Source organism: Diabrotica virgifera, chromosome 8 (assembly GCF_917563875.1).
Source record: "Diabrotica virgifera virgifera chromosome 8, PGI_DIABVI_V3a".
Taxonomy (NCBI): domain Eukaryota; kingdom Metazoa; phylum Arthropoda; class Insecta; order Coleoptera; family Chrysomelidae; genus Diabrotica; species Diabrotica virgifera.
Genome location: NC_065450.1, coordinates 96,522,051 through 96,542,282, shown reverse-complemented (window position 1 = coordinate 96,542,282; position 20,232 = coordinate 96,522,051). Strand labels below are relative to the sequence as shown.

At 33.6% G+C, this 20,232-nt stretch overlaps 1 protein-coding gene across 1 annotated transcript in view; it reads left to right on the top strand.

The window, feature by feature from the left end:
• Positions 1-20,232, top strand: part of LOC126890352 (laminin subunit gamma-1-like) — a 255,953-nt gene that overhangs the window by 184,605 nt on the left and 51,116 nt on the right. The window contains exons 8-10 of the mRNA XM_050659222.1: positions 7,341-7,569; positions 14,878-15,087; positions 19,558-19,860. Coding sequence (XP_050515179.1) covers positions 7,341-7,569; positions 14,878-15,087; positions 19,558-19,860 — 742 coding nt within the window. The remainder of the gene's footprint in view (positions 1-7,340; positions 7,570-14,877; positions 15,088-19,557; positions 19,861-20,232) is intronic.

The following is a 20,232-nucleotide window of genomic DNA, read 5'->3' as shown; positions in this document are numbered from 1 at the left end:
GTTTTCTTTGCTTAGATAGTTCTTTTGAACATACATTGGGTTTAGGCATTCAATTACTCTTTTTCCTTTGAGGGTCCTTTGCTCAATCTCTTTTCGGTGCGCCCACTCTTGTTGATTGTTCCCAAATATATATATTCCTCACAGTTCTTGATTGTTTCATGTTCGTAAACTATTAGATCTTCTACTTAATTCCCGATGCATAAGTATTGCGTTTTGTTTCTATTTACAGAAAGGCCCCACTCTTCATATGTTTGAAATATCCGTCTGTCATGAATTCTAAATCTTCCTTATCTGCTGCTACTACGACTGGGTCATCCGCAAAATGTAGAGTATACAATGTGGTCTCGTCGTCAAGTTGAGTTCCCATCCCTGAACAAGATCTTCTCCAGTGTTTTAGTGCTTCATGTAAATATATCTTAAATAGTATTGGAAAGTATAATTGTTTGACTGCGGCGATGATCGTGCTATTTAACGAAGATCGTTCAAGAGACTGTCACAGCTTTCTCACAGGAGTCGCGTCATATGCTTTTGTGAGATCCACAAATGAAATATGTATTTCCTGGCTTCTTGCAACTTTCTTTTCATCAATTTGTGCTAGGATAAATAATATGTGGTCTACGCAAGATTTTCCAGCTCTAAAACCTGCTTGCTGTTCAATTTCATGAGGTTCGTATTCTTGCTCAATCATTTTTTTAAAAGATTTTACCAAACAGGCTGCTAAAGGTACTAGTGACCGAGATACACCTTTAGTTTCCGCAAATATCTTTTGGACCTTTTTTGTGAATTGGAGTAATCCATGACTCTTTCCAACTATTCGGGATTTCTTCCCCATTTAAGTATCTTGTGAATAGCACTTTAAGATACTTTATTAGTTTTGGTGTTCCCTGTTTTAGAAGTTCTGCTGGTATGTTCTCCAGCCCGGATGCTTTGTTGTTCTTCATAGATTTAAGTGCTTGTTATATTTGTTCTTCTTCCACGTTTACATAATCGGCGTGTACTCGTATACGTTGGGGTCAATCAGGGTTGTAGATATCGGTCTTCATTTAGTTCCCTTGCGTAATGCTTCTTTCATGCATCTATCGAGATGGGCTGTATTCTACTTTTGTTTGATGTGTCGGTTTTCAAGGTTTTTATTAATTTCCATACCGCTGATGATCGCGCTTCTCCGATGTAACAGTCAACTTCTTTACATTTTGCATCCCATGTCTCGTTTTTGTTGTTCCTTGTAATTTCTTTAAATATTCTTTGTTGTTCTTTGTATATATCATTTAAGTTAAGTATATACTTTATTTAAAAATGTACGGATCTAAAATCTTTCGTCAATATTATTATTTTTAGTGTTGGGATTTTCACTTGTTATAGGCTCACCAAACTTTTCATTAACAATATTACACCATTAATGTTCGGTGATTCAGTATGGTGACTACCTACTAGGGAGCCGTAAAAATTGTCTCCTTAAATTACGATTTTTTCTATAGCTCTTTTCAACGAAAACTTTTCGTTTATAAATTTGCAAAAGTCTGTGTGTTATTGCGTTGCCGCTCCTGCAATACTTAGAGCAGATGTATCGATGGATTCTTATGTAGTTTTGTCTTCTGAATCCAAATCTGAAAACGGCATTTCGATATCTCTAACCGTCTTCGAGATAATCGACCTCAAAATCTAAAATGTGACGTCACAATCCGGTTATTTCCTACCACGCACTAAACGTCAGCTGAAATCTTTGATTAGGAAGTAGGCTACTCTTTAAATCTGAATTTGTTAAGCAAAGCAAATGTTATTATTTACATTTGAGTTTGACACTTCGTGAATGTCAAACTAAATTTTAAATTATTTAGCTATTAATAAAATATAAATGACATTTTATAGTGAATTTAATTATTATATAAAATAATAAATGTATAAAAATACAATTTGAGTATATTTTCAAAGCAATAATACATATTATACTATATTAATAATGAATCAGTAGAAACGATTATAATATTTAAATTTGGTAAATTATAACTCCACTCGACCAGCGCACGACCACACAACTCGAAACACAAGTACGCAAATACGGTTGCGTGAAGCGTGGCGCAAAGCCGTGGAATTTACGAGACTCGCTCGGTCTGTAGATCCAAGTAAAGTTCATCAGTAAAAAGTATCTTTATCATGTATGTATTATTTATTTTACAATATTGGAAAATTGTTATTTAAAATGTGGTTTGGAATAAAAAAGTATGTTCTGATATATGAAATTACATCCTTCTAATGGAAAAAAATATTTGACGAATGTTCTCAAATTATGGATACCAACATCATTTTCATTTATAACTCTTGTATTTTTAATTTGACGAAGAAAAGTTATTCTTCATAAAAATCTCTTCTTGGTCTAAGATTTATGACGCAACCATCATGAATCAAATTTTATTAATTTTATACGAGGTATGTAAAAAAATATTAATTTCGAGTAAAGTATCTTTATAGTTCACAACGTTTAAATTAGAATGATATACTTGCACATTAAAACATAATTTTTAATTCTAAATTCTAAACAGCTTTTCGTAATAGTAATTTTCTATATTATGAATTTAAATACGTATATAAACAAAGTTTTCGTTATGATAATGCTCGCATTTTCAGCTTGTTGTTTTATATAACTATGTTTATTTACAATCTACATCATTACATTTTATTAAGTAAATGTGTTACTCGTGTGTTACTCGCAAATAACTCGAAAAGTATTAACTTACGGAAGAATGCTGTAGAACAAAAGTTGCTTAGAATTAGTCAGTTTATTCATTTCCGGACTTATTTTGAACGTATATTTTTTCACCTAGCATAAGGGGTGAAACTCACTCCCAGGGCAAAAGCATACATCGGTCCAATATCACTTTTCTTCTTTCACATGTTATCTATGTGTATGCCAAATTTCATGTCAATACAAGCGGTTCTTTAAAATTTGAAGCAAAAACCGTGATTCAATGTACTATAAGTTGCTAAGGGCAACCGCCACAATAAATCACAATCGTAAAGAAAAATAAATCTCTACTCCACTTAAAAATCATTTTTAATAATTAAATGTAGTTTCTTTTAAAATAATTTTTATTTTAAGATAATATAAGTCTATCTTTAGTCAATGACTGTGGAATAATTTCTTAATTGTTATAAATAACGTCACTACGATTTAAGAAAACAAAAACAATTATCTCGGCTTCAGTTGTCGTAGAAAATTTTTGTTTTGTTTTAAATCTTCGTTTTGTCTTCAGCAACAGTAATTTGCAAGTTAGAAACTCATAGGATATATAGTGGCCGCGTCAGTTCTAAACTTTTATAACGAAATTTGCCCCCTTATTTTCAAACCCGAAATAAGAGGTTGAAGAATGTTTTATTCATTTATTTACATCAGAATATGAAAGTATAAGTCTTTAGAAGGAGAGTGGATCTAGGATTAACTCTCTACGATTTTTGTTTCAAAAAGTTATAGATTTCGAAATTTGACCCCTCGGGATAAACAATTTATAAAGCAACAAGTTCACCAATCGGGCTTTACAATTTTTTTATGTTTGGAATTGAAAGATCTTTATTTTAAAGCCTTAAAGAATAAAAAAAGTTATTTTTACAATAAATAATGCAATTGCAAAAAAAACGGCCATTTTGGAAATTCCGCAGGCTGTTTTGAAATAACAAATTAACAAAATTAAACTTGCCATTGCTCAAATTGTAGAATTTTTAATTTACTACAACTTTCTATTAAAAAGTTTTTCTCTAAAATGAATATCCTAAGCTGCAAAATCAAAAATCTTTAAAAATTGCAAATTTAACAAATGAAAAACGTCATAAATTAAAAAGCGCACAACATTTTTGGTTACATTTTAGTAGAAGTTATTCCTGACATCGTCCTTTACAACACCTGATATGTTTCAAAAATTCCTGAATTATAACACGTTTTTTCACCCACAGCCTGGGGTAGATGACGTTGGCAGCGACGCGACGTTGGCTTTGCACAGCCCCATAGGTGTAGTCGGCTGTCTTATTTTGTTCTGGATATATCCATCTGAATATGTCTTTGGTCTGGAGTTGATAGGACATAGGCTGGATTATTGGTCATTGAATTATACAGAGGAATATATATTTTATATGTAGGATTTGAGTGGGAGAATATAGTTACTGGATAGTTCTATTTTTACTTTGTAAAGCATGCCTCTGTGCTAGACTTTGCAAAACGTTTGTGAGATGTCTAGGAATGTAGCCTTGCAGTGTTTTTTTCTTCAAGAATTTTTGAAATTTCATGAATCATTTTTACCTATTTTTTACATTCTGAAGCAGGCCTCTGTGCTAGACTTTGCAAAACGCTTGTAAGATGCCTAGGAATATAGCGTTGCAGTATTTTTTTTTCGTTAAGACTTTTTTAAATTTTATGTATCATTCGATAGACTTGTTGTGTAATTGAATTGCTTTCTCGAAAACCAAACTGATGTTTTGGTAGTTAGAAATTGATGATCTGTGAATATCCTTTGTAGCAGCAATCTTTCACAAACCTTGATTACGGTTAGGAGTAGGCTGATGGGTCGATACGATAGTTACTTCATTGGGCTCTTTTCTGGGCTTAAGGATCATAATAATTTCAGCGAATTTTCTTAATTTTTGACAAGTATGATAAGCGTGGCATGCGGTTAAATATAACTGTTAACATAGCAATAGTCTTGCGAAGAAGTTGGTTTAGTACCTGTGCCGAGATCCAATCATTCAATACAACCTGAGAACTTTCGTGAGGTGAATGTGTTTATTTCTTTCTTGAAATCTATAGGAGTAAACTATTGATGGATAGGGACATTTGACATGCTGCGCTAATTAGTTCTTCCACTTCTTTATGAGGGTCTGCTGGCTTACAATACTGACGAATTTGAAATACGCTTGAAAGATGTTAAGCAAAGAAGATGTTTGTCTTGTAAGATGTTTCTTTGATAGAACGAGCTCATTCGCCATTTGCTTTACGGATGGGAGGAATAGTTGTGTATGGTTTCTAAGCTTGTTAGTCGCATTCCATAGAGTTTGGTTATTTGCTGTATTGTTTGTAATGTAATGTTCGAAAGTTTCGTTGTTTTGCGGCTTTGATGGCTATTCTAAGTTGCCTACATAGTCTATTGTATATAATAATTATTATGTTGATATATATGGCTCTATTATAATTTTTTTCTATGGCTGTATATTATCTATTTTTATATATCATATTTATATACATTTAAAATATTCCGTCTTTACTTTATATGAATATTGATTGTTTAATATGTGTTTCTTTTTGTCTTTGGGTATTACGTTTTTGTAAGTAAATATACATTAAATTATTTTGCAATTTATTATATTTTTCACCATTTCAACGATATTAATTATCGATGGTGAAAGTTCCCAACCTCCTATGTCAATTTTCGGCTATTTTGTTTTGTTACCCTAAATCAAAGAAACATAATATATGTATTTTTACTATTTACAGCTCCTATGTCGTTATTTCATTAATTGGCTTATAGATGGCCATATATGAATTAACGACATAGGAGCTTGTAAACAGTCAAAATACATATTTTTCTTTAATTTTAGGGCAACAAAACAAAATATCCAAAAATTGACATAGGAGGTTGGGAACTTTCACCATCGTTATGCTCTATAGAGAAGTAATATATTCCTATTATTATTAATTTTTCTTAAGAGGATCGGTACGTATTTTCGGCTGCAATGCAATTCAAATGGGGATTCATTTTTTTCGAATCCTGAGAAAACTAATAAGTATTTTTGAAAAATTTAAACGCAGAATGAAAGATCACGTTATTAGCGAGGGCCGAAAGTCCCTGAGAACTTCTATAATGTTTATTTTAATAAGTTACAGGGGTGAAAAACTAAGAGAAAATTTAGTGTCATTTTTAATTTCAAATATATCATTCAAAATAAACTTTTTATTTATTCTAAGGGACTTTCGGCCCTCGGTAATAATTTAGTCTTTCATTCTGCGTTTAAATTTTTAAAAAATATTTATTGGTTTTTTCAGGATTCGAAAAAAATAAACACAATGCCGTGGTAATATTTTCCAAATCTATCTTTGTCTTACAACGCACTCAGCCGAATATAATATTGTCAGATATGTCAGTCAGACACTGACAATCAGTGACAATTTTAAATATTTGACATTGCATCGGGAACATGTTGAGTTCATAGAGGTATATATTAACATAGAGGGAGCCTACCTTCCGCGCTTCCTGACGACAAGATCTCAGGGACTGGTTTGCTGCATCTCCTTCTAACACATTGTATCAAGAATCTATAATGACATTCAGTGTGAAAATAGGCACGGAAGAGGAGGACAACTGTAGCAGCTTTACTATGCGTAAGAGTGAAACAGCACTAATCCAAATAAAAAAGATGGTGTCGTCACTTCGCTCTGAATGATACTCTCTCTATGCTAATATTTAACTCTATGGTTGAGTTATTGATTAAATATTATTGAAATATAGTGTATTTGATAAATAATTGATTTAAGACGTGAACTTAATAAAAAGTTATTTATTGTGTATTATTTGTGGAAAATCCAAGCAGAGAATACATCAGGATAATATATTCGGTGATCCAAGTATTTTGTTGTTAAAGATGTTCAAAATAGGGCTTTTCATTCACAGTCATTTGTTTCGAGCTTCTGTCATATGTCGTTTAATCCGTGTATATTAATATTATACACAGATTATACAACATATGACGGAAGCTCGAAACAAATGGCAATCGATGAAAAGCCCTATTGTAAGCGTTCCATAACAATATAGGTATTATTAAAAAATCACTTTAACACTTTTCCTCTTTTCTCGATTGAGTATTAGTCTTTGTTGTACAAATAAATTATTACAATCACTGAATACATAGTTAGTGAAAAAATTATCACATTTATTAACTGAATTAATAATTTCCAATTATAAAAATAACAGTTATCCAAGAACATTCAGAGCCCATCTCTTGAAATTAATAATGACATTTTCAAGTAGAATTACATTCTAGTAATGTTTACATATCCATACCAGTGTGAATTTTACTACGCGTAATTTGCCGTGTAAAGACAGAAAAAGTAGGGATACACGTAAAATATTTGCGAATTATGTACCCATAGCCTTAATGAATTATTTATTATTAATAAGATATTAATATACCTACATATTCTAATAAAATTATATGTTTTCCTGACAGCTAGATAAATAAACAATTTAATTAGGTAATTAATAAATAACACTGGTTGTATAAAAGTTAACGATTTTTGTAGTATTAAATAGGTAGTGTTTTAGATTTTATTATATTATTTTAACTTTGATTTGTTTTTTTAGAGCCAGGTATACAAATTCCGTCTCCATGAACACCCTAATTATGGTTGGCAACCGAGACTTCCGTCACGGTCTTTTATTTCCATATTAACAAACTTGACTGCAATTAAAATTAAAGGCACATACGCTCCAGAGGGAGTAGGGTTCCTAGATGAAGTGAAATTAGAAACAGCTTCGAGAGGAGTTGCTGGCAAGCCAGCTCTGTGGGTGGAATCTTGTGCTTGTCCGACAGGTTAGTTTTATAATATCATATTCAAATCTAGTGGTTAAATAAAAAAAGGTGAAATGTAAAAAATGGGTGTTACTATGTAGTCGGTTTGCTAAACTCAGACACAACTGGCTAGCGATTTTAGTCGGTAATTTGTTTGTTTTTGGCCAATTTTGCCAAAATTGGCAAAATTACTAACTATTTAGTAATTATTTTTTTGCAAATTTTACCAAATTGGCAAAATTACTAAAATCACTAGCCATTTGTGTCTGAGTTTCGCGAACGGACTATAATAGTCATAGCAGTGGTGTTTCAGAAAATATATGTAATTGATGGATTCGACCGTTACTTGATGGAAGTTCATTTTATCTAATAAAACACTGAAAATGATTGTTCTCTATACTTCCACAAAATTTATTACAACTATGTGACTACAGCTGTTTCGGCAGAGTGCCTTTCTTAAGTGATTTAGATTACTATGGGTTTGTCTTTTTAAAGTCTTTAACTGAGGTTTAAGAGCTTGAGGAGTGGGGAGCTGATTTTCTCGAGTTGGTCATTCAGAATTATATCTGTATTTTTCAATTTATTAATTTCCATAGATTCTAATAAAGATAGTTTAAGGCCTTTATTTTGAATATGCAGAATTTAAAACTGTTCATTAAAAGAATGATTATGATCTAGAAGGTAAAGTGCGTATGTTGAAGTGTCCCAGTTGACCATTTTAGAGAGCAACTACATTTCAGTTACATCACACATGTTCCTTGCTCTATCATAGATACATCACAAGAAAAGCGCGTAAACATAGCAGAGCTATCTCTGCTATGCTCCTATGCCCTACCCTAAAAGGGAGCAAACCTCTTTTCTTGAGCACTAAATTATGTCACGTATATGTCGCAGCTACAGAACAACACTCTTTTCTTAAGCGTTAAAGGATGTCAGATATATGTTGCAGCTATGGAGCAAAACTCTTTTCTCAAGCATCAAATAATGTCTCTTATGTGTAGCAGCTATGTATCAGATATGTTTCAGTTTTGTGTCAACTATGTCTCGTAGAGTGCACGTTGAGAAAAATATTTACAATAAAATTGCTTCTTTAACTTTATATTATTGTAGACAGTATTTTTACTTGACATTGTAAATATATAATTGACATTCTAATTAAAGTAAAAAATAATCTACAGCAATATAAAGTTGAGGAAACTAGTATTATTACTATGTGTTGTGGACAAATTAAATACAAACATTATATAGTTTACACTGTTTTCCTTGACGGGTCCAATCCGCTGCAATAGTTTCAAATTTTTTCTCAGAATAACGAATAATCATTCATCAGTATGTACAGCATCTGGAACTATTTGGTATCTGATTTATATCTGAATAAACTGGCGTTTGGCTAGAAGAAGCATTAGGACTGAGAGGAGTTGATGAGGAAGCAATAGGAGTAAATAAATCATTGAATAAGGGATACGGACTCAGTAGTTCCGACATTTTGTAAAATCTTGGACGTAATTCTACGTTGATGCCTTTTAGATAATAACTTAACGATTAACGATTTTCGTTGAGCTCTTGACATAGTGAAAAAAATGCAAAAATAAAAATATAGATATACTTAACTGAATAATTGTTCCTTTCTCGTATCTAATTTGCTGGACAATACCCACGGCACAGACATGCATAGACCACAGACATAACCTCAACTTTTCTTTTTCACGGCTGTTAGCTCGTGGTTAGCTCTGTTCTCTGTCTGAGAAACGTTACAGCTACGAATCTAAACTAGGTAATAATGCTCTCTTTTCACGCTTAATTTGAAATATCGCTATAAGGTAGAAAATCTACTTCTACGTTATATAGAAGTAATACGTAACCGCTACAAAGTATTTACATAGTATCTATACGTTTGCTATAAAATATGGAGCATGTTTTGCACCAGAAATGTAGCGGAGACAGAGAAACTTTATATAGTAATACTCCCTTTTCTATCTTTAAATTCTATATCACAGCGACATAGATGGTCACTTGGGGTCTGTTTTTCTATTGTTGAAAACCCTTTTGTGTTCTGCTATCCGTTTGTCAAAGGTTCTGCCAATTTGACCGTTGTAATTTTTCGGACAGTCACCACAAGTTAGTTTGTAAACACCACTCTGTAGTTGTTTTCTCTTTCGGCTCTTATTGTTCTTGATATATTTGCTTAAGCTTTTGTTAGTTCTGAAAGCTGGTGTTGTTCCTTTTTTTTATGTATCTGGCTATTTTTGTTGTTATCTTGCCAGTATATATGAAGGCATAAAGACTACCCATACTGACACAACTATACATAATTCATCATCCCATTAGGGATTAGGGACCAAATTAGCAGCCTACCATAGCATGATACATAGACTGACAGAAATTCCCATGTCAAAAAATAACTTCGAAATAGAACTGAACATCATTAAACAAATAGCAGTAAACAATGGCTATAACGAACAAACAATTAATAAAATTTTAAACCAAAAACTCCATAAGAAAGCCCTGAAATTAGTTTATCCACCACCACAGAAAGAACCCAGAACTTCTGCTCTATCACGCATATAATGGCAAGATAACAACAAAAATAGCCAGATACATAAAAAAGAAAGGAATAACACAAGCTTTTAGAACTAGCAACAACTTAAGCAAATATATTAAGAACAATAAGAGCCGAAAGAGAAAACAACTACAGAGTGGTGTTTACGAACTAACTTGTGGTGACTGTCCGAAAACTTACAACCGTCAAACTGGCAGAACCTTTGACAAACGGATAGCAAAACACAAAAGGGCTTTCAACAATAGAAAAACAGACACTTCAACTTACGCACTTCACCTTCTAGATCATAATCATTCTTTTAATGAACAGTTTCAAATTCTGCATATTCAAAATAAAGGCCTTAAACTATCTTTATTAGAATCTATGGAAATTAATAAATTGAAAAATACAGATATAATTCTGAATGACCAACTCGAGACAAACAGCTCCCCACTCCTCAACCTCTTCAGTTAAAGACTGTAAAAAGACAAACCCATAGCACAGAATAACTAACCACACAGAAGCGAATCTGTCTGTCGTTTCCATTGATTTTGTTGGGACCGAAATATTTTACCTTGTGCACCAGTTACAGAATAGACTTGATGTTCTAAGGAATACACCATTCCAAATGATGTAATATTTTTGACAAATAGTTATTAATTAAATATGAAATATAAAATTTAACTAGAAAAATTACTAAAATATAAAATAAAACATATATAAATATAAAATTTAACTATAAACAACTGTCACTGTCAGTCGGAAAAGTGAGGTTGCACCAGTTACGTGACACATGAGCATGAAATTTGTGTTACCGTTTTCGGCCTGAGTTTCGCTTCTGTATGGTTAGTTATTCTGTCCCCATAGTAATCTAAATCACTTGAGAAAGGCACTTCCGAAACAGCTGTAGTCACATAGTTGTAATAAATTTTGTGGAAGTATAGAAAACAAACGTTTTCAGTGTTTTATTGTTAGAAAATATATATGTTTAAATTCAAATTCTCAGAAATAGACAGACACCATTTTTTATAAATAATAATATAAATTATGTATTTACAATTATTGTTTAATTTTAAACACCGTAAACAATTATAACTGAATATTCACCCCTGTTGATGACACTTTCGGTGTCGGGAAATAATCTTCATGTGCCGTGCTCGATTATCGAGCATTGACTATCAAATTGGCTATAGTAATTTTGTTGACGGCAGCTCGGAAAAGGGATGCAGAGGATCTGTTAAACCATTTTCTCAGGTTTCTAAGCCATGGCGTTCTTCTTCGACCTGGCCCTCTTCTTACGTCTACCTTGCCTTGTCTTATTAAATGGAGTATATTATAGCTCTATGGGTGTCGCATAGCATGTCCAAAATATTAAACTTTGCGATTTTTAACTATTCAGACGACTTCCGTAACTTTTCCCATTCGATGCAAAACAACTTCGTGACGGACTGTATCCACCCAACCTATTCGTAGAATTCTCCGAGACACCCAAATTTCAAAGTTCCAGATTCTTGAGAAGTGTATCCGTTAAGGTCCAAACTTCGACACCATACAAAAGAGCAGAGAACACATAACATCTCACTAATCTAATTGTCAGACTTAAAGTAAAATTGTTTCCACATAACAGTTTCTTCATCTTAAAGAATGCAGCTCTGGCCTTCTCTATACGTATTCTAATTTCTTTGCTCATGTCCCAGTTCTCATTTAGATTACAACCAAGGTAGGTGATACTACTAGTTCTATCCAGTTGTTTACCATAATCGGTTACCATTTCCGGTTGTATTGGCGTTTTACTGACAACCATCACCTTTGTCTTTGCGGTGTTTAGCTTAAGTCCATATTCATTCACACGTTGTGGTAATCCTATTAATTAGATGTTGAAGTTCTTCATAATTGCTTGCAATTAACACCGTGTCATCTGCGTATCTCGAATTATTAATATTGATGGCATTCATTTTGATGCCACATTGAACATTATCCACTGCTTTATTGAAAACAAACTCTTTCAAAGTTTATTGAATTAAACTTTATTGAAAAAAATAGATGTTAAATATTCATCATCATCAATGGTGCTACAGCCCTATGAAAGAGCCTCGACCTTCCCAAGTCTATTACGCCAGTCAGTCCTATCCATTGCCAACCGTTGCCAGTTTGCTGCGCACCTCATTTTTCTCCCATCGTCATCTACACCATCCTTCCATCTAAGTTTTGGCCTACCCCTATTTCTACTTCCCACAGGTTGTGACATAAGGATTCTTCTAGGAGGGTTGTTATGCTGTGATCTTGCTAGATGTCCTGCCCATCTTAGTCTTCCTATTCTTATAAGAGATACTACGTCTTTACCACCAAATATATGTTTATATCTGTGGTATACCTCGTAGTTGTACCTCCTCCTCCAAATACCATTTTCACAGATGCCATCGAATATTCCTCTCAGGATCCTTCGTTCAAATATAAGCAGAAGGTTTTCATCTGCCTTGGAGATGGTCCATGTCTCCGATCCATATGTCAACACTGGTTGTATAAGGGTTTTGTATATGGTTATTTTTGTTCTTTGGCTTAAGTTTCTGCTTCTCATATGTCTACTCAGTAAAAAATAGCATTTGTTCGCTAGGATTATCCTTCGCCTAATTTCTTCCATCATGACGTTCTCCTAGGTGATCAGGGAGCCTAAGTATGTGAATTTGTCCACCACTTCAAAGGTAGTGTTATCAACAGTGAATTGGTGACCGATGTTTCTGGCTCTATGTTAAATATTAGTGGGGACAAAATGCAGTCATGCCTTACTTCTCTTCGTATTTGAAGCTCTTCAGAAGTGTCCCGGCCAATCCTCATGTTTGCACGTTAATGCCAGTAAATATTTTTAATAATACGTAGTTCGTTAACATCAATAACCACCTTCTGAAGAATGTCAATATTTTCAGTATGTTTTACTCGATCAAAGGCCTTCTCAAAGTCAATAAAACATAAACTGGAAGTCCGACATGTCTGCATCTCCGTACCATAACCTGAATACTAAATAGTGCTTCTCTGGTTCCCAGGTTATTGCTGAACCCAAACTGTGTATCACCAAGTTGTTCTTCTATTTTTTGGTACATCGGGAAACATTGGGAAATAAGATAATTAATAAATATTATTATTATTTGTATGATAAAAACAAATGCCAAACAAATAGCATTACCTAATGAACCTACGTAAAATGAACTAGACTATTTTCTCTCAAACAACAAAAGAATATTTGAAGACATCACAACGATGTAGTGACGGCGAAAATAAATATAAACACGAAAGAAGAGCGAAAAACGATCTTAAAAAAACAACGGCGATAGATGCCTTTTAAGTAAGAACAAATGGAGAATAACACCGAAAGGTCTTAGCGAATAAGTTTGAATCAGATCCTCCATATAATCAGGATTAAATTGACAACGTTAACAGATCATAAAAATAAAAACCCTCTCGGAGAGGGACTACAGGTCGCAAAGAAAACAAGAACTAAAGAAGACAAAATAAGCAACGAATCTAAGCAACTAATGAAGAGAATAAGACACAGAAAACACACGATGTACTCAAGAATGTGAAAAACTTTGACGACAACATTGTAGTTAATTCTGCTATATAGAAAGCACAGGCGTATCTCTGTAACGCTGCCATCTGAATGTGATTTTCAGTATAGTAGGTTATGATAACAATAATGATTACAATATACAGTGCTCTTCAGATAAAAGTATCCACCTTAAATATCTTTTGAACCACTTATTTTTAGGAAAATCGCAAAAACACGTCAAATAGCATTTGACGGGAAAAGGCCACCTCTCACCCCCGTATCATCCCTTTATTTTTTTAAATTACTGCCCCCTTTTTTATTTTATATTTGGATTCTCCTTTTTGTGCTGATTTCAAAAATGTATAATACATTAGCAGTGAAGTGATTAATTTCTGAGATAGACAATTTTTATTTTAAGAAGATAGTATCTGTTTCACCTTAATTAACTGTAATAAAATAGGTTTCCTGGTCGTTTGATAGGTAGAAGAGCGCAGATGATGGATTGGCCACCTAGGTCACCGAATTTAACACCCTTAGACTTCTTCTTATGGGGGTATTTAAAAACAAAAATTTATGCTACTCAACCAGAATCTCTGGATGATTTACGACAAAGAATAGAGGATGAATGTCGACAATTAACTCCACAAGTGTTAAGGAATGTCAGACAAAAATTTCAAAATAGATTGTACTATTCTATGGAAGTGAATGGCAGTCATTTTGAACAATTATTGTAAAATAAAAATAATATTGTTAAATAAAAAAATATTTTTTTTCAAACCAGTTTTCATGCATTTGTATTTATTTTTCTCATAAACTAATCACTTTAAGCATCATGTGTTACACATTTTTGAAATCAGCACAAAAAGAAGAATCCAAATATAAAATAAAAAAGGGGGTAGTAATTTAAAAAAAATAAAGGGATGATTCGAGGGGTGAGGGGTGTCTTTTCCAGCAAGCTTAAATATGGCATAATGTCTCCCCCTTCAAGTATTATTTGATGTGTGTTTGCATTTTTTCTAAAAATCAGTGGTTCAAAAGTTATTTAAGGTGGATAGTTTTATCTGAAGAGCACTGTATATTAGTGTAGAGAAAATAAATAATGGAATAAATAGTTGTAATTTTTTACTAAAACCTACTGCATTTTCGTCGGTAATATTTCTTTTAAATATCAATAGATTTACAAACTGAAAATAGATTTGTTGAATTTTACATACCTACCACTAATTTATTAAACTGTGAATTTTAGGTTACGTGGGACAGTTTTGTGAATCTTGCGCTCCAGGATTCAGACACGAACCTGCTTTGGGAGGATCATTTATGCCTTGTGTACCGTGTGACTGTAACAATCATGCAGAAATATGTGATTCTGAAACTGGTAGATGTATTTGTGCCCACAATACAGCAGGTGAAAACTGTGAGTTATGTGCCAGAGGATATTTTGGAAATGCTTTAGGAGGTAAGTAAGCAGTATATTTTGTATTTCATTTCTTCTTCTACTTGATGTGCCTATTCGTAACAAATGTTGTCGATCTTATCTGCAGCAGAGCGGAAAAGCTGCACAGATGTTGTGTTGAACAAGGTTCTGAGGTTTTTGTATGAATAAGGTTCATAATTTGTCCGAACTATTGTAACTTTAGGTATTTGATGGTGGTCAGTACCTCTCGGTTCTTCTTCATTCTTCTGAGGACCTCGTCATTTGTGACTCGGTCAGTCAACGGGATTTTAAGTATTCTCCGATATAGCCATATCTCAAGTGCTTCCAACTTTTCCATTTTTTTTATTTTGTGCACATATTATCTTCGTTCATTATATTTTATATATCACGCAAATTCTCATTGCTTATAATTTATTTAAAATGGCCCAGTTCTTCCTAATACATAGGTAGTGACAAAAAGAAATGTCGGTATGACCGTGATTATTTCTGGAAGAAATCCAATATATCGCAACATCCATCCAAATATACATACATATATTCGGGAACTATATTAATTTATCTAAAGACATTGACCTAAAGCAATTGAACAAAGTCGTGAAACAGAAAAACATAAATGAATATAAGTGAATACAATCAAAATAAAGACAATTTTAATAAATTAATATGGCTAAATCGACAAAAAAACATTTTGAAGATCTCTGGAGTGAGGGGAGAATTATTATGACTGGTTCCACGTGAAGACTAAATGAAAGTCACAGTGTTTAAAATATCTAACTGATAATGGTCTAGTTAGTACTAGCGCCATTGAGAAAAATAAGTAGTTCATATTAATTATGAGGAACTATTAATGCTACTGAAAAAATAAATAGGCTGGAAGATTGCTGGTTAAAACTGTGTAATTAGGCGAACGGTCAATATATTGTATAACCAAAAGATATGGGGAATTGAAACAAGCAATCCAATAAAAATCTGAACATATCAGATAGGGCAAAAACAAAATATAACAAAAATGATTATATGGCAAGAAGAACAAGTGTGCACGTGCCTTTACCTTAATCAGTGTGGACGTACCTTAACTTAACTAGTGACACTTCGACGACTGGACACGCGGTAACTCGCAACTTTTAATGACAAACATTTTTAAATCAAAATGTACACCGGCCAATTCGTAACTTTTCTACTACCTGACCCTGCCAACTCGAAACCTTCTACGGGTGAATTCGAAACCATTGATTAAATCATATACCTCAGGTAGTTAGGTTAAAAGGTAAGAAATAAATTTGAACAGTAACAGATTAACACCTACGTTCACTCATTACGACATATGTTACAAGAATTTCAGCCATTTTAACAAAATTTTCTCCAGTAACTCTTCCAAGAGACAATACATAAATGATGAATATCTTTTACACCACCTTCAAAGAGGGTAATTTATACATTTACATACATGGAATACCCGTATTAGATTATCAACATCGTTAAGAACTACCTAGAAAATAAAAGTTACAAATTCACCGGTAGTTGATGGGTCACCGAAAAATTAGCTGAGGGCCAGAGTTGCCAGTTGGCCTGTAATTAGGATGGGGGGATTAAAATAGTTACAAATTCACCGGGACCCCGGCGACTAACTTCAAGACAAGAGGTTAATAGAAGAATGTGCTTATGTCACGACTGATGTTACTTTTACAATAATTGAATTGTTAAATACAATCAACAGGTCTCACACAATTATATTCAACTTGAAGTAAACTGTTTCCTCGTTTATTTCCTATGCAATCTTACAATTAATCATTTTATGATCAGTTTTCGAAAGAATTCAACATTAGCAAAGGGTAAAGGCTGATTTATTTTAGGACGGGACGTCCCGGTTGTCTTGCGAGGCACGTTGAAGAATCGTGGGATATGAAAGACATTGGCTAGTTTAACGATTGGGACGGGGCGATAACGGGGACGTGCGCACCGTCCTAACATAAATCCGGCTTAAGGGAACATTATTTACGACTCAAATATCTCGTTCGAATGACTTAAGACAAACCTACCAATAAAGCAAAAATACAGCTTTGACGACTTCTAGTACCTATAAACGAACAATGGGATCACTCACAAGAAATAAAATGTAGAAAAGAGAAGGCTAGGAGTGCATTCAATAACATAACCAAACTCTTTAAAAGCCACAACCTTAATCTGGAGATAAAAGTAAGGCTTCTACGATGTTATATCTTCTCAATATTATACCACGGAGTTGAATTCTGGACACTCCCTGAAGCGATGGAGAAAAAACTTGAAGCCTTCGAGATGTGGCTGTACAGGCGAATCCTATGGATATCATGGACGGACAAGATAACCAACGAAACCGTATTACGAAGAATGGGGAAAGAAAGAGAAGTGATGTATACCATTAAAAGGAGAAAGTTAGAATATCTCGGACACATAATGAGAAACGGCACTAAACACAGATTACTGAAGGTAATACTTCAAAGTAAACTATTCGGAAAACGAGGAATTGGGAGTAGAAGAATATCATCGTTAAAGAACCTGAGAAAATGGTTCTCCACAACAACAAAAAATATATTTAAAGCATCAGTTAATAAAATAATTATAGCCAGAATGATCGCCAATATTCGAAACGAATAGATACCAAAAGAAGAAAAAGTACCTATATGACGTATACTTCCTTAAGAAAACATATCAACTTCATAAGAATAAGGAATAAAATATATTTACCTCTTTAAAAAAAGCAATAGCCAAAAAAATTAAAGGTTAACTTTAAAACTAACCCTATGGAGATAAAACACGGAGAACTAGTAGTTACTAGTAAGAACTAGTAGTCAACCAACAGTATTAAGATGTAAAAGTATTTGATAATTGATGACAACTACTTACTCGAAAGATTAACAAGAAAGTGTTGGTGTTTATGATTCCAACAATCAATCGAAGAGGGCAACTCATTGTCAAAATCCCGATCTTACATCGTCTGCTGACCAGCCGAACTGTTGGGTAATTCCACAATTCCAGCGGCGCCGTTATTTCATTTTTTGTAGGATTAAATTATTTAATTAGAAATTTATACCCTCGTGCTGTATTTGTAGGTACGTTTGTCATTCCGTGAATTTCTTACATCCATAGGTTTGGCTTAATATTATAGGAATGTAGGTACGTGACTTCCTACTCTTAATACTTTTCCCTGATTTTCCTAATTTCTTAAACCCACACATAGTATTGAATAATGTAAAGACTGAAATAGTTTTGTACACACTTATGACAACAGGTAAATAGGGAGAAGTGTATTTTTGAAGTGTGTAAAATAAATAATTCCTAGCTGAGCGCTTTCGGCTTACAAAGCCATCTTCAGAGCTATGGTCAAAAGGTTCAAAATACCACTATGAAGAGAGATGGATCCCATGTATGATATAAAATACTTCTATTTCTTATGCAGTTTTTTATTTTATGGAAAAAAACCTTGTCTGACTGTTGAAAAAATGCTCAACTATGTTTTTATTTTAGAGGTCAGAAAAGTTAAAACATCTATCACAAGCACAAAGGACTTTCACACGAAAAATTACATTACATATAACGAATATTTGATCATGGTAAGGTCAAGAAACCTTACCATCTGAAGTCTACGGTGTCAACATGCAGATTTTATATCATACATGGGATCCATCTCTCTTCATAGTGGAATTTTGAACCTTTTGACCATAGCTCTGAAGATGGCTTTGTAAGCCGAAAGCACTCAGCTAGGAATTATTTATTTTACACACGTCAAAAATACACTTCTCCCTATTTACCTGTTATTGAATAATGATTCATGGTAGACATATAATATCTAATAGACACAATAATCAGCTAATCTCTACTATCGGCAAGGAGACATGTACTGTTAATGTATGCGCCACCCAGAGGTGTAACCAGGATGATCGTAAGGGGGGGCGGGTTACAACTAGCTGATGGGCTCTGGGGGGTATGGAATAGTAAGCGTATAGAGCTCAAAGTACATCCAAATGGGGTGGGGGGTGTTATAACCCCCAAAACACCCCCTGGTTACGCCTATGGCGCCACCCTCCTCAATTTCTTCTTGTACTATATACCATGTACTATGGAAAAAGTATGGCGTAGAAATAAATGGAGACCACTATTGCTGTAGATGATGGCTATGATATGGTATGTTTAATTTTGTGTTTATGTTAATCTGTTTATGCAGTAACAGTATTATTGAAAGTATACCCATTCCACGAATATACGACTATTTTCGATTATCTCTACAACGAATATTTTATTGTGCAAGATATGAAGAACGAAAGTAAATTGCAAATTACATTGTTGCTTATTGGAATAATTATTAGAGCCATTTACTTTCGTACTTCTTATGTTGCACACTAAAATATTCGTTGTCGCGATAATCCAAAATAGTCGTATATTCGTGTAATGGCCATATATTATATTATTGCCACATGTTTTTAATTTTAAAATTGTTTCGTAATTTTTTTTTAGGAACTACCAATGACTGTAAACCTTGTGGTTGTCCGGAGGGAGGAGCATGTATACAAATTGATGACGACTTAACTATGTGCACTGAATGTCCTACAGGCTACACTGGTCATAAGTGCGACCTGTGTTCAGATGGTTATTTTGGAGATCCAATTGGTAGATATGGACCACCTTCTGCTTGTGTTGAATGTGAATGTAACAAAAATATTGATCTCAATGCAATTGGTAACTGTAATACGACGACTGGAGAATGCCTTAGATGTATATATAATACTGGAGGAGTACAATGCCAAGAGTGTTTAGCAGGTAATTTATTTTTTTAATAAATAAGATTTTTTATTTTGTGTATTAGACTATTTACTTGATTGACTTGAAGAAATCCCGAAAGAATTGTATCCTAAAGAAATACGTGCCTCCTAGTGGCGGGATACGGGCAACAATACATTGGCTTATAGGGCAGTCCTTACAGTAGGGATCCTGGCCTATACAGAAAAATGCAGGCGGGTGTGGGGTAATACTGCACTTTGGTTGCATTGGCGGTGTATTGGCTAAACGTGCAGGGCAGGGTATGGTGCTGATAGAAAAGGCATTCAGGCATCAAATATCCAAACAAAATCTTTTCAGGCCATAAAAATGAAAAGACCTCCAACGCAATAAAAACTTATACTGAAATGATGG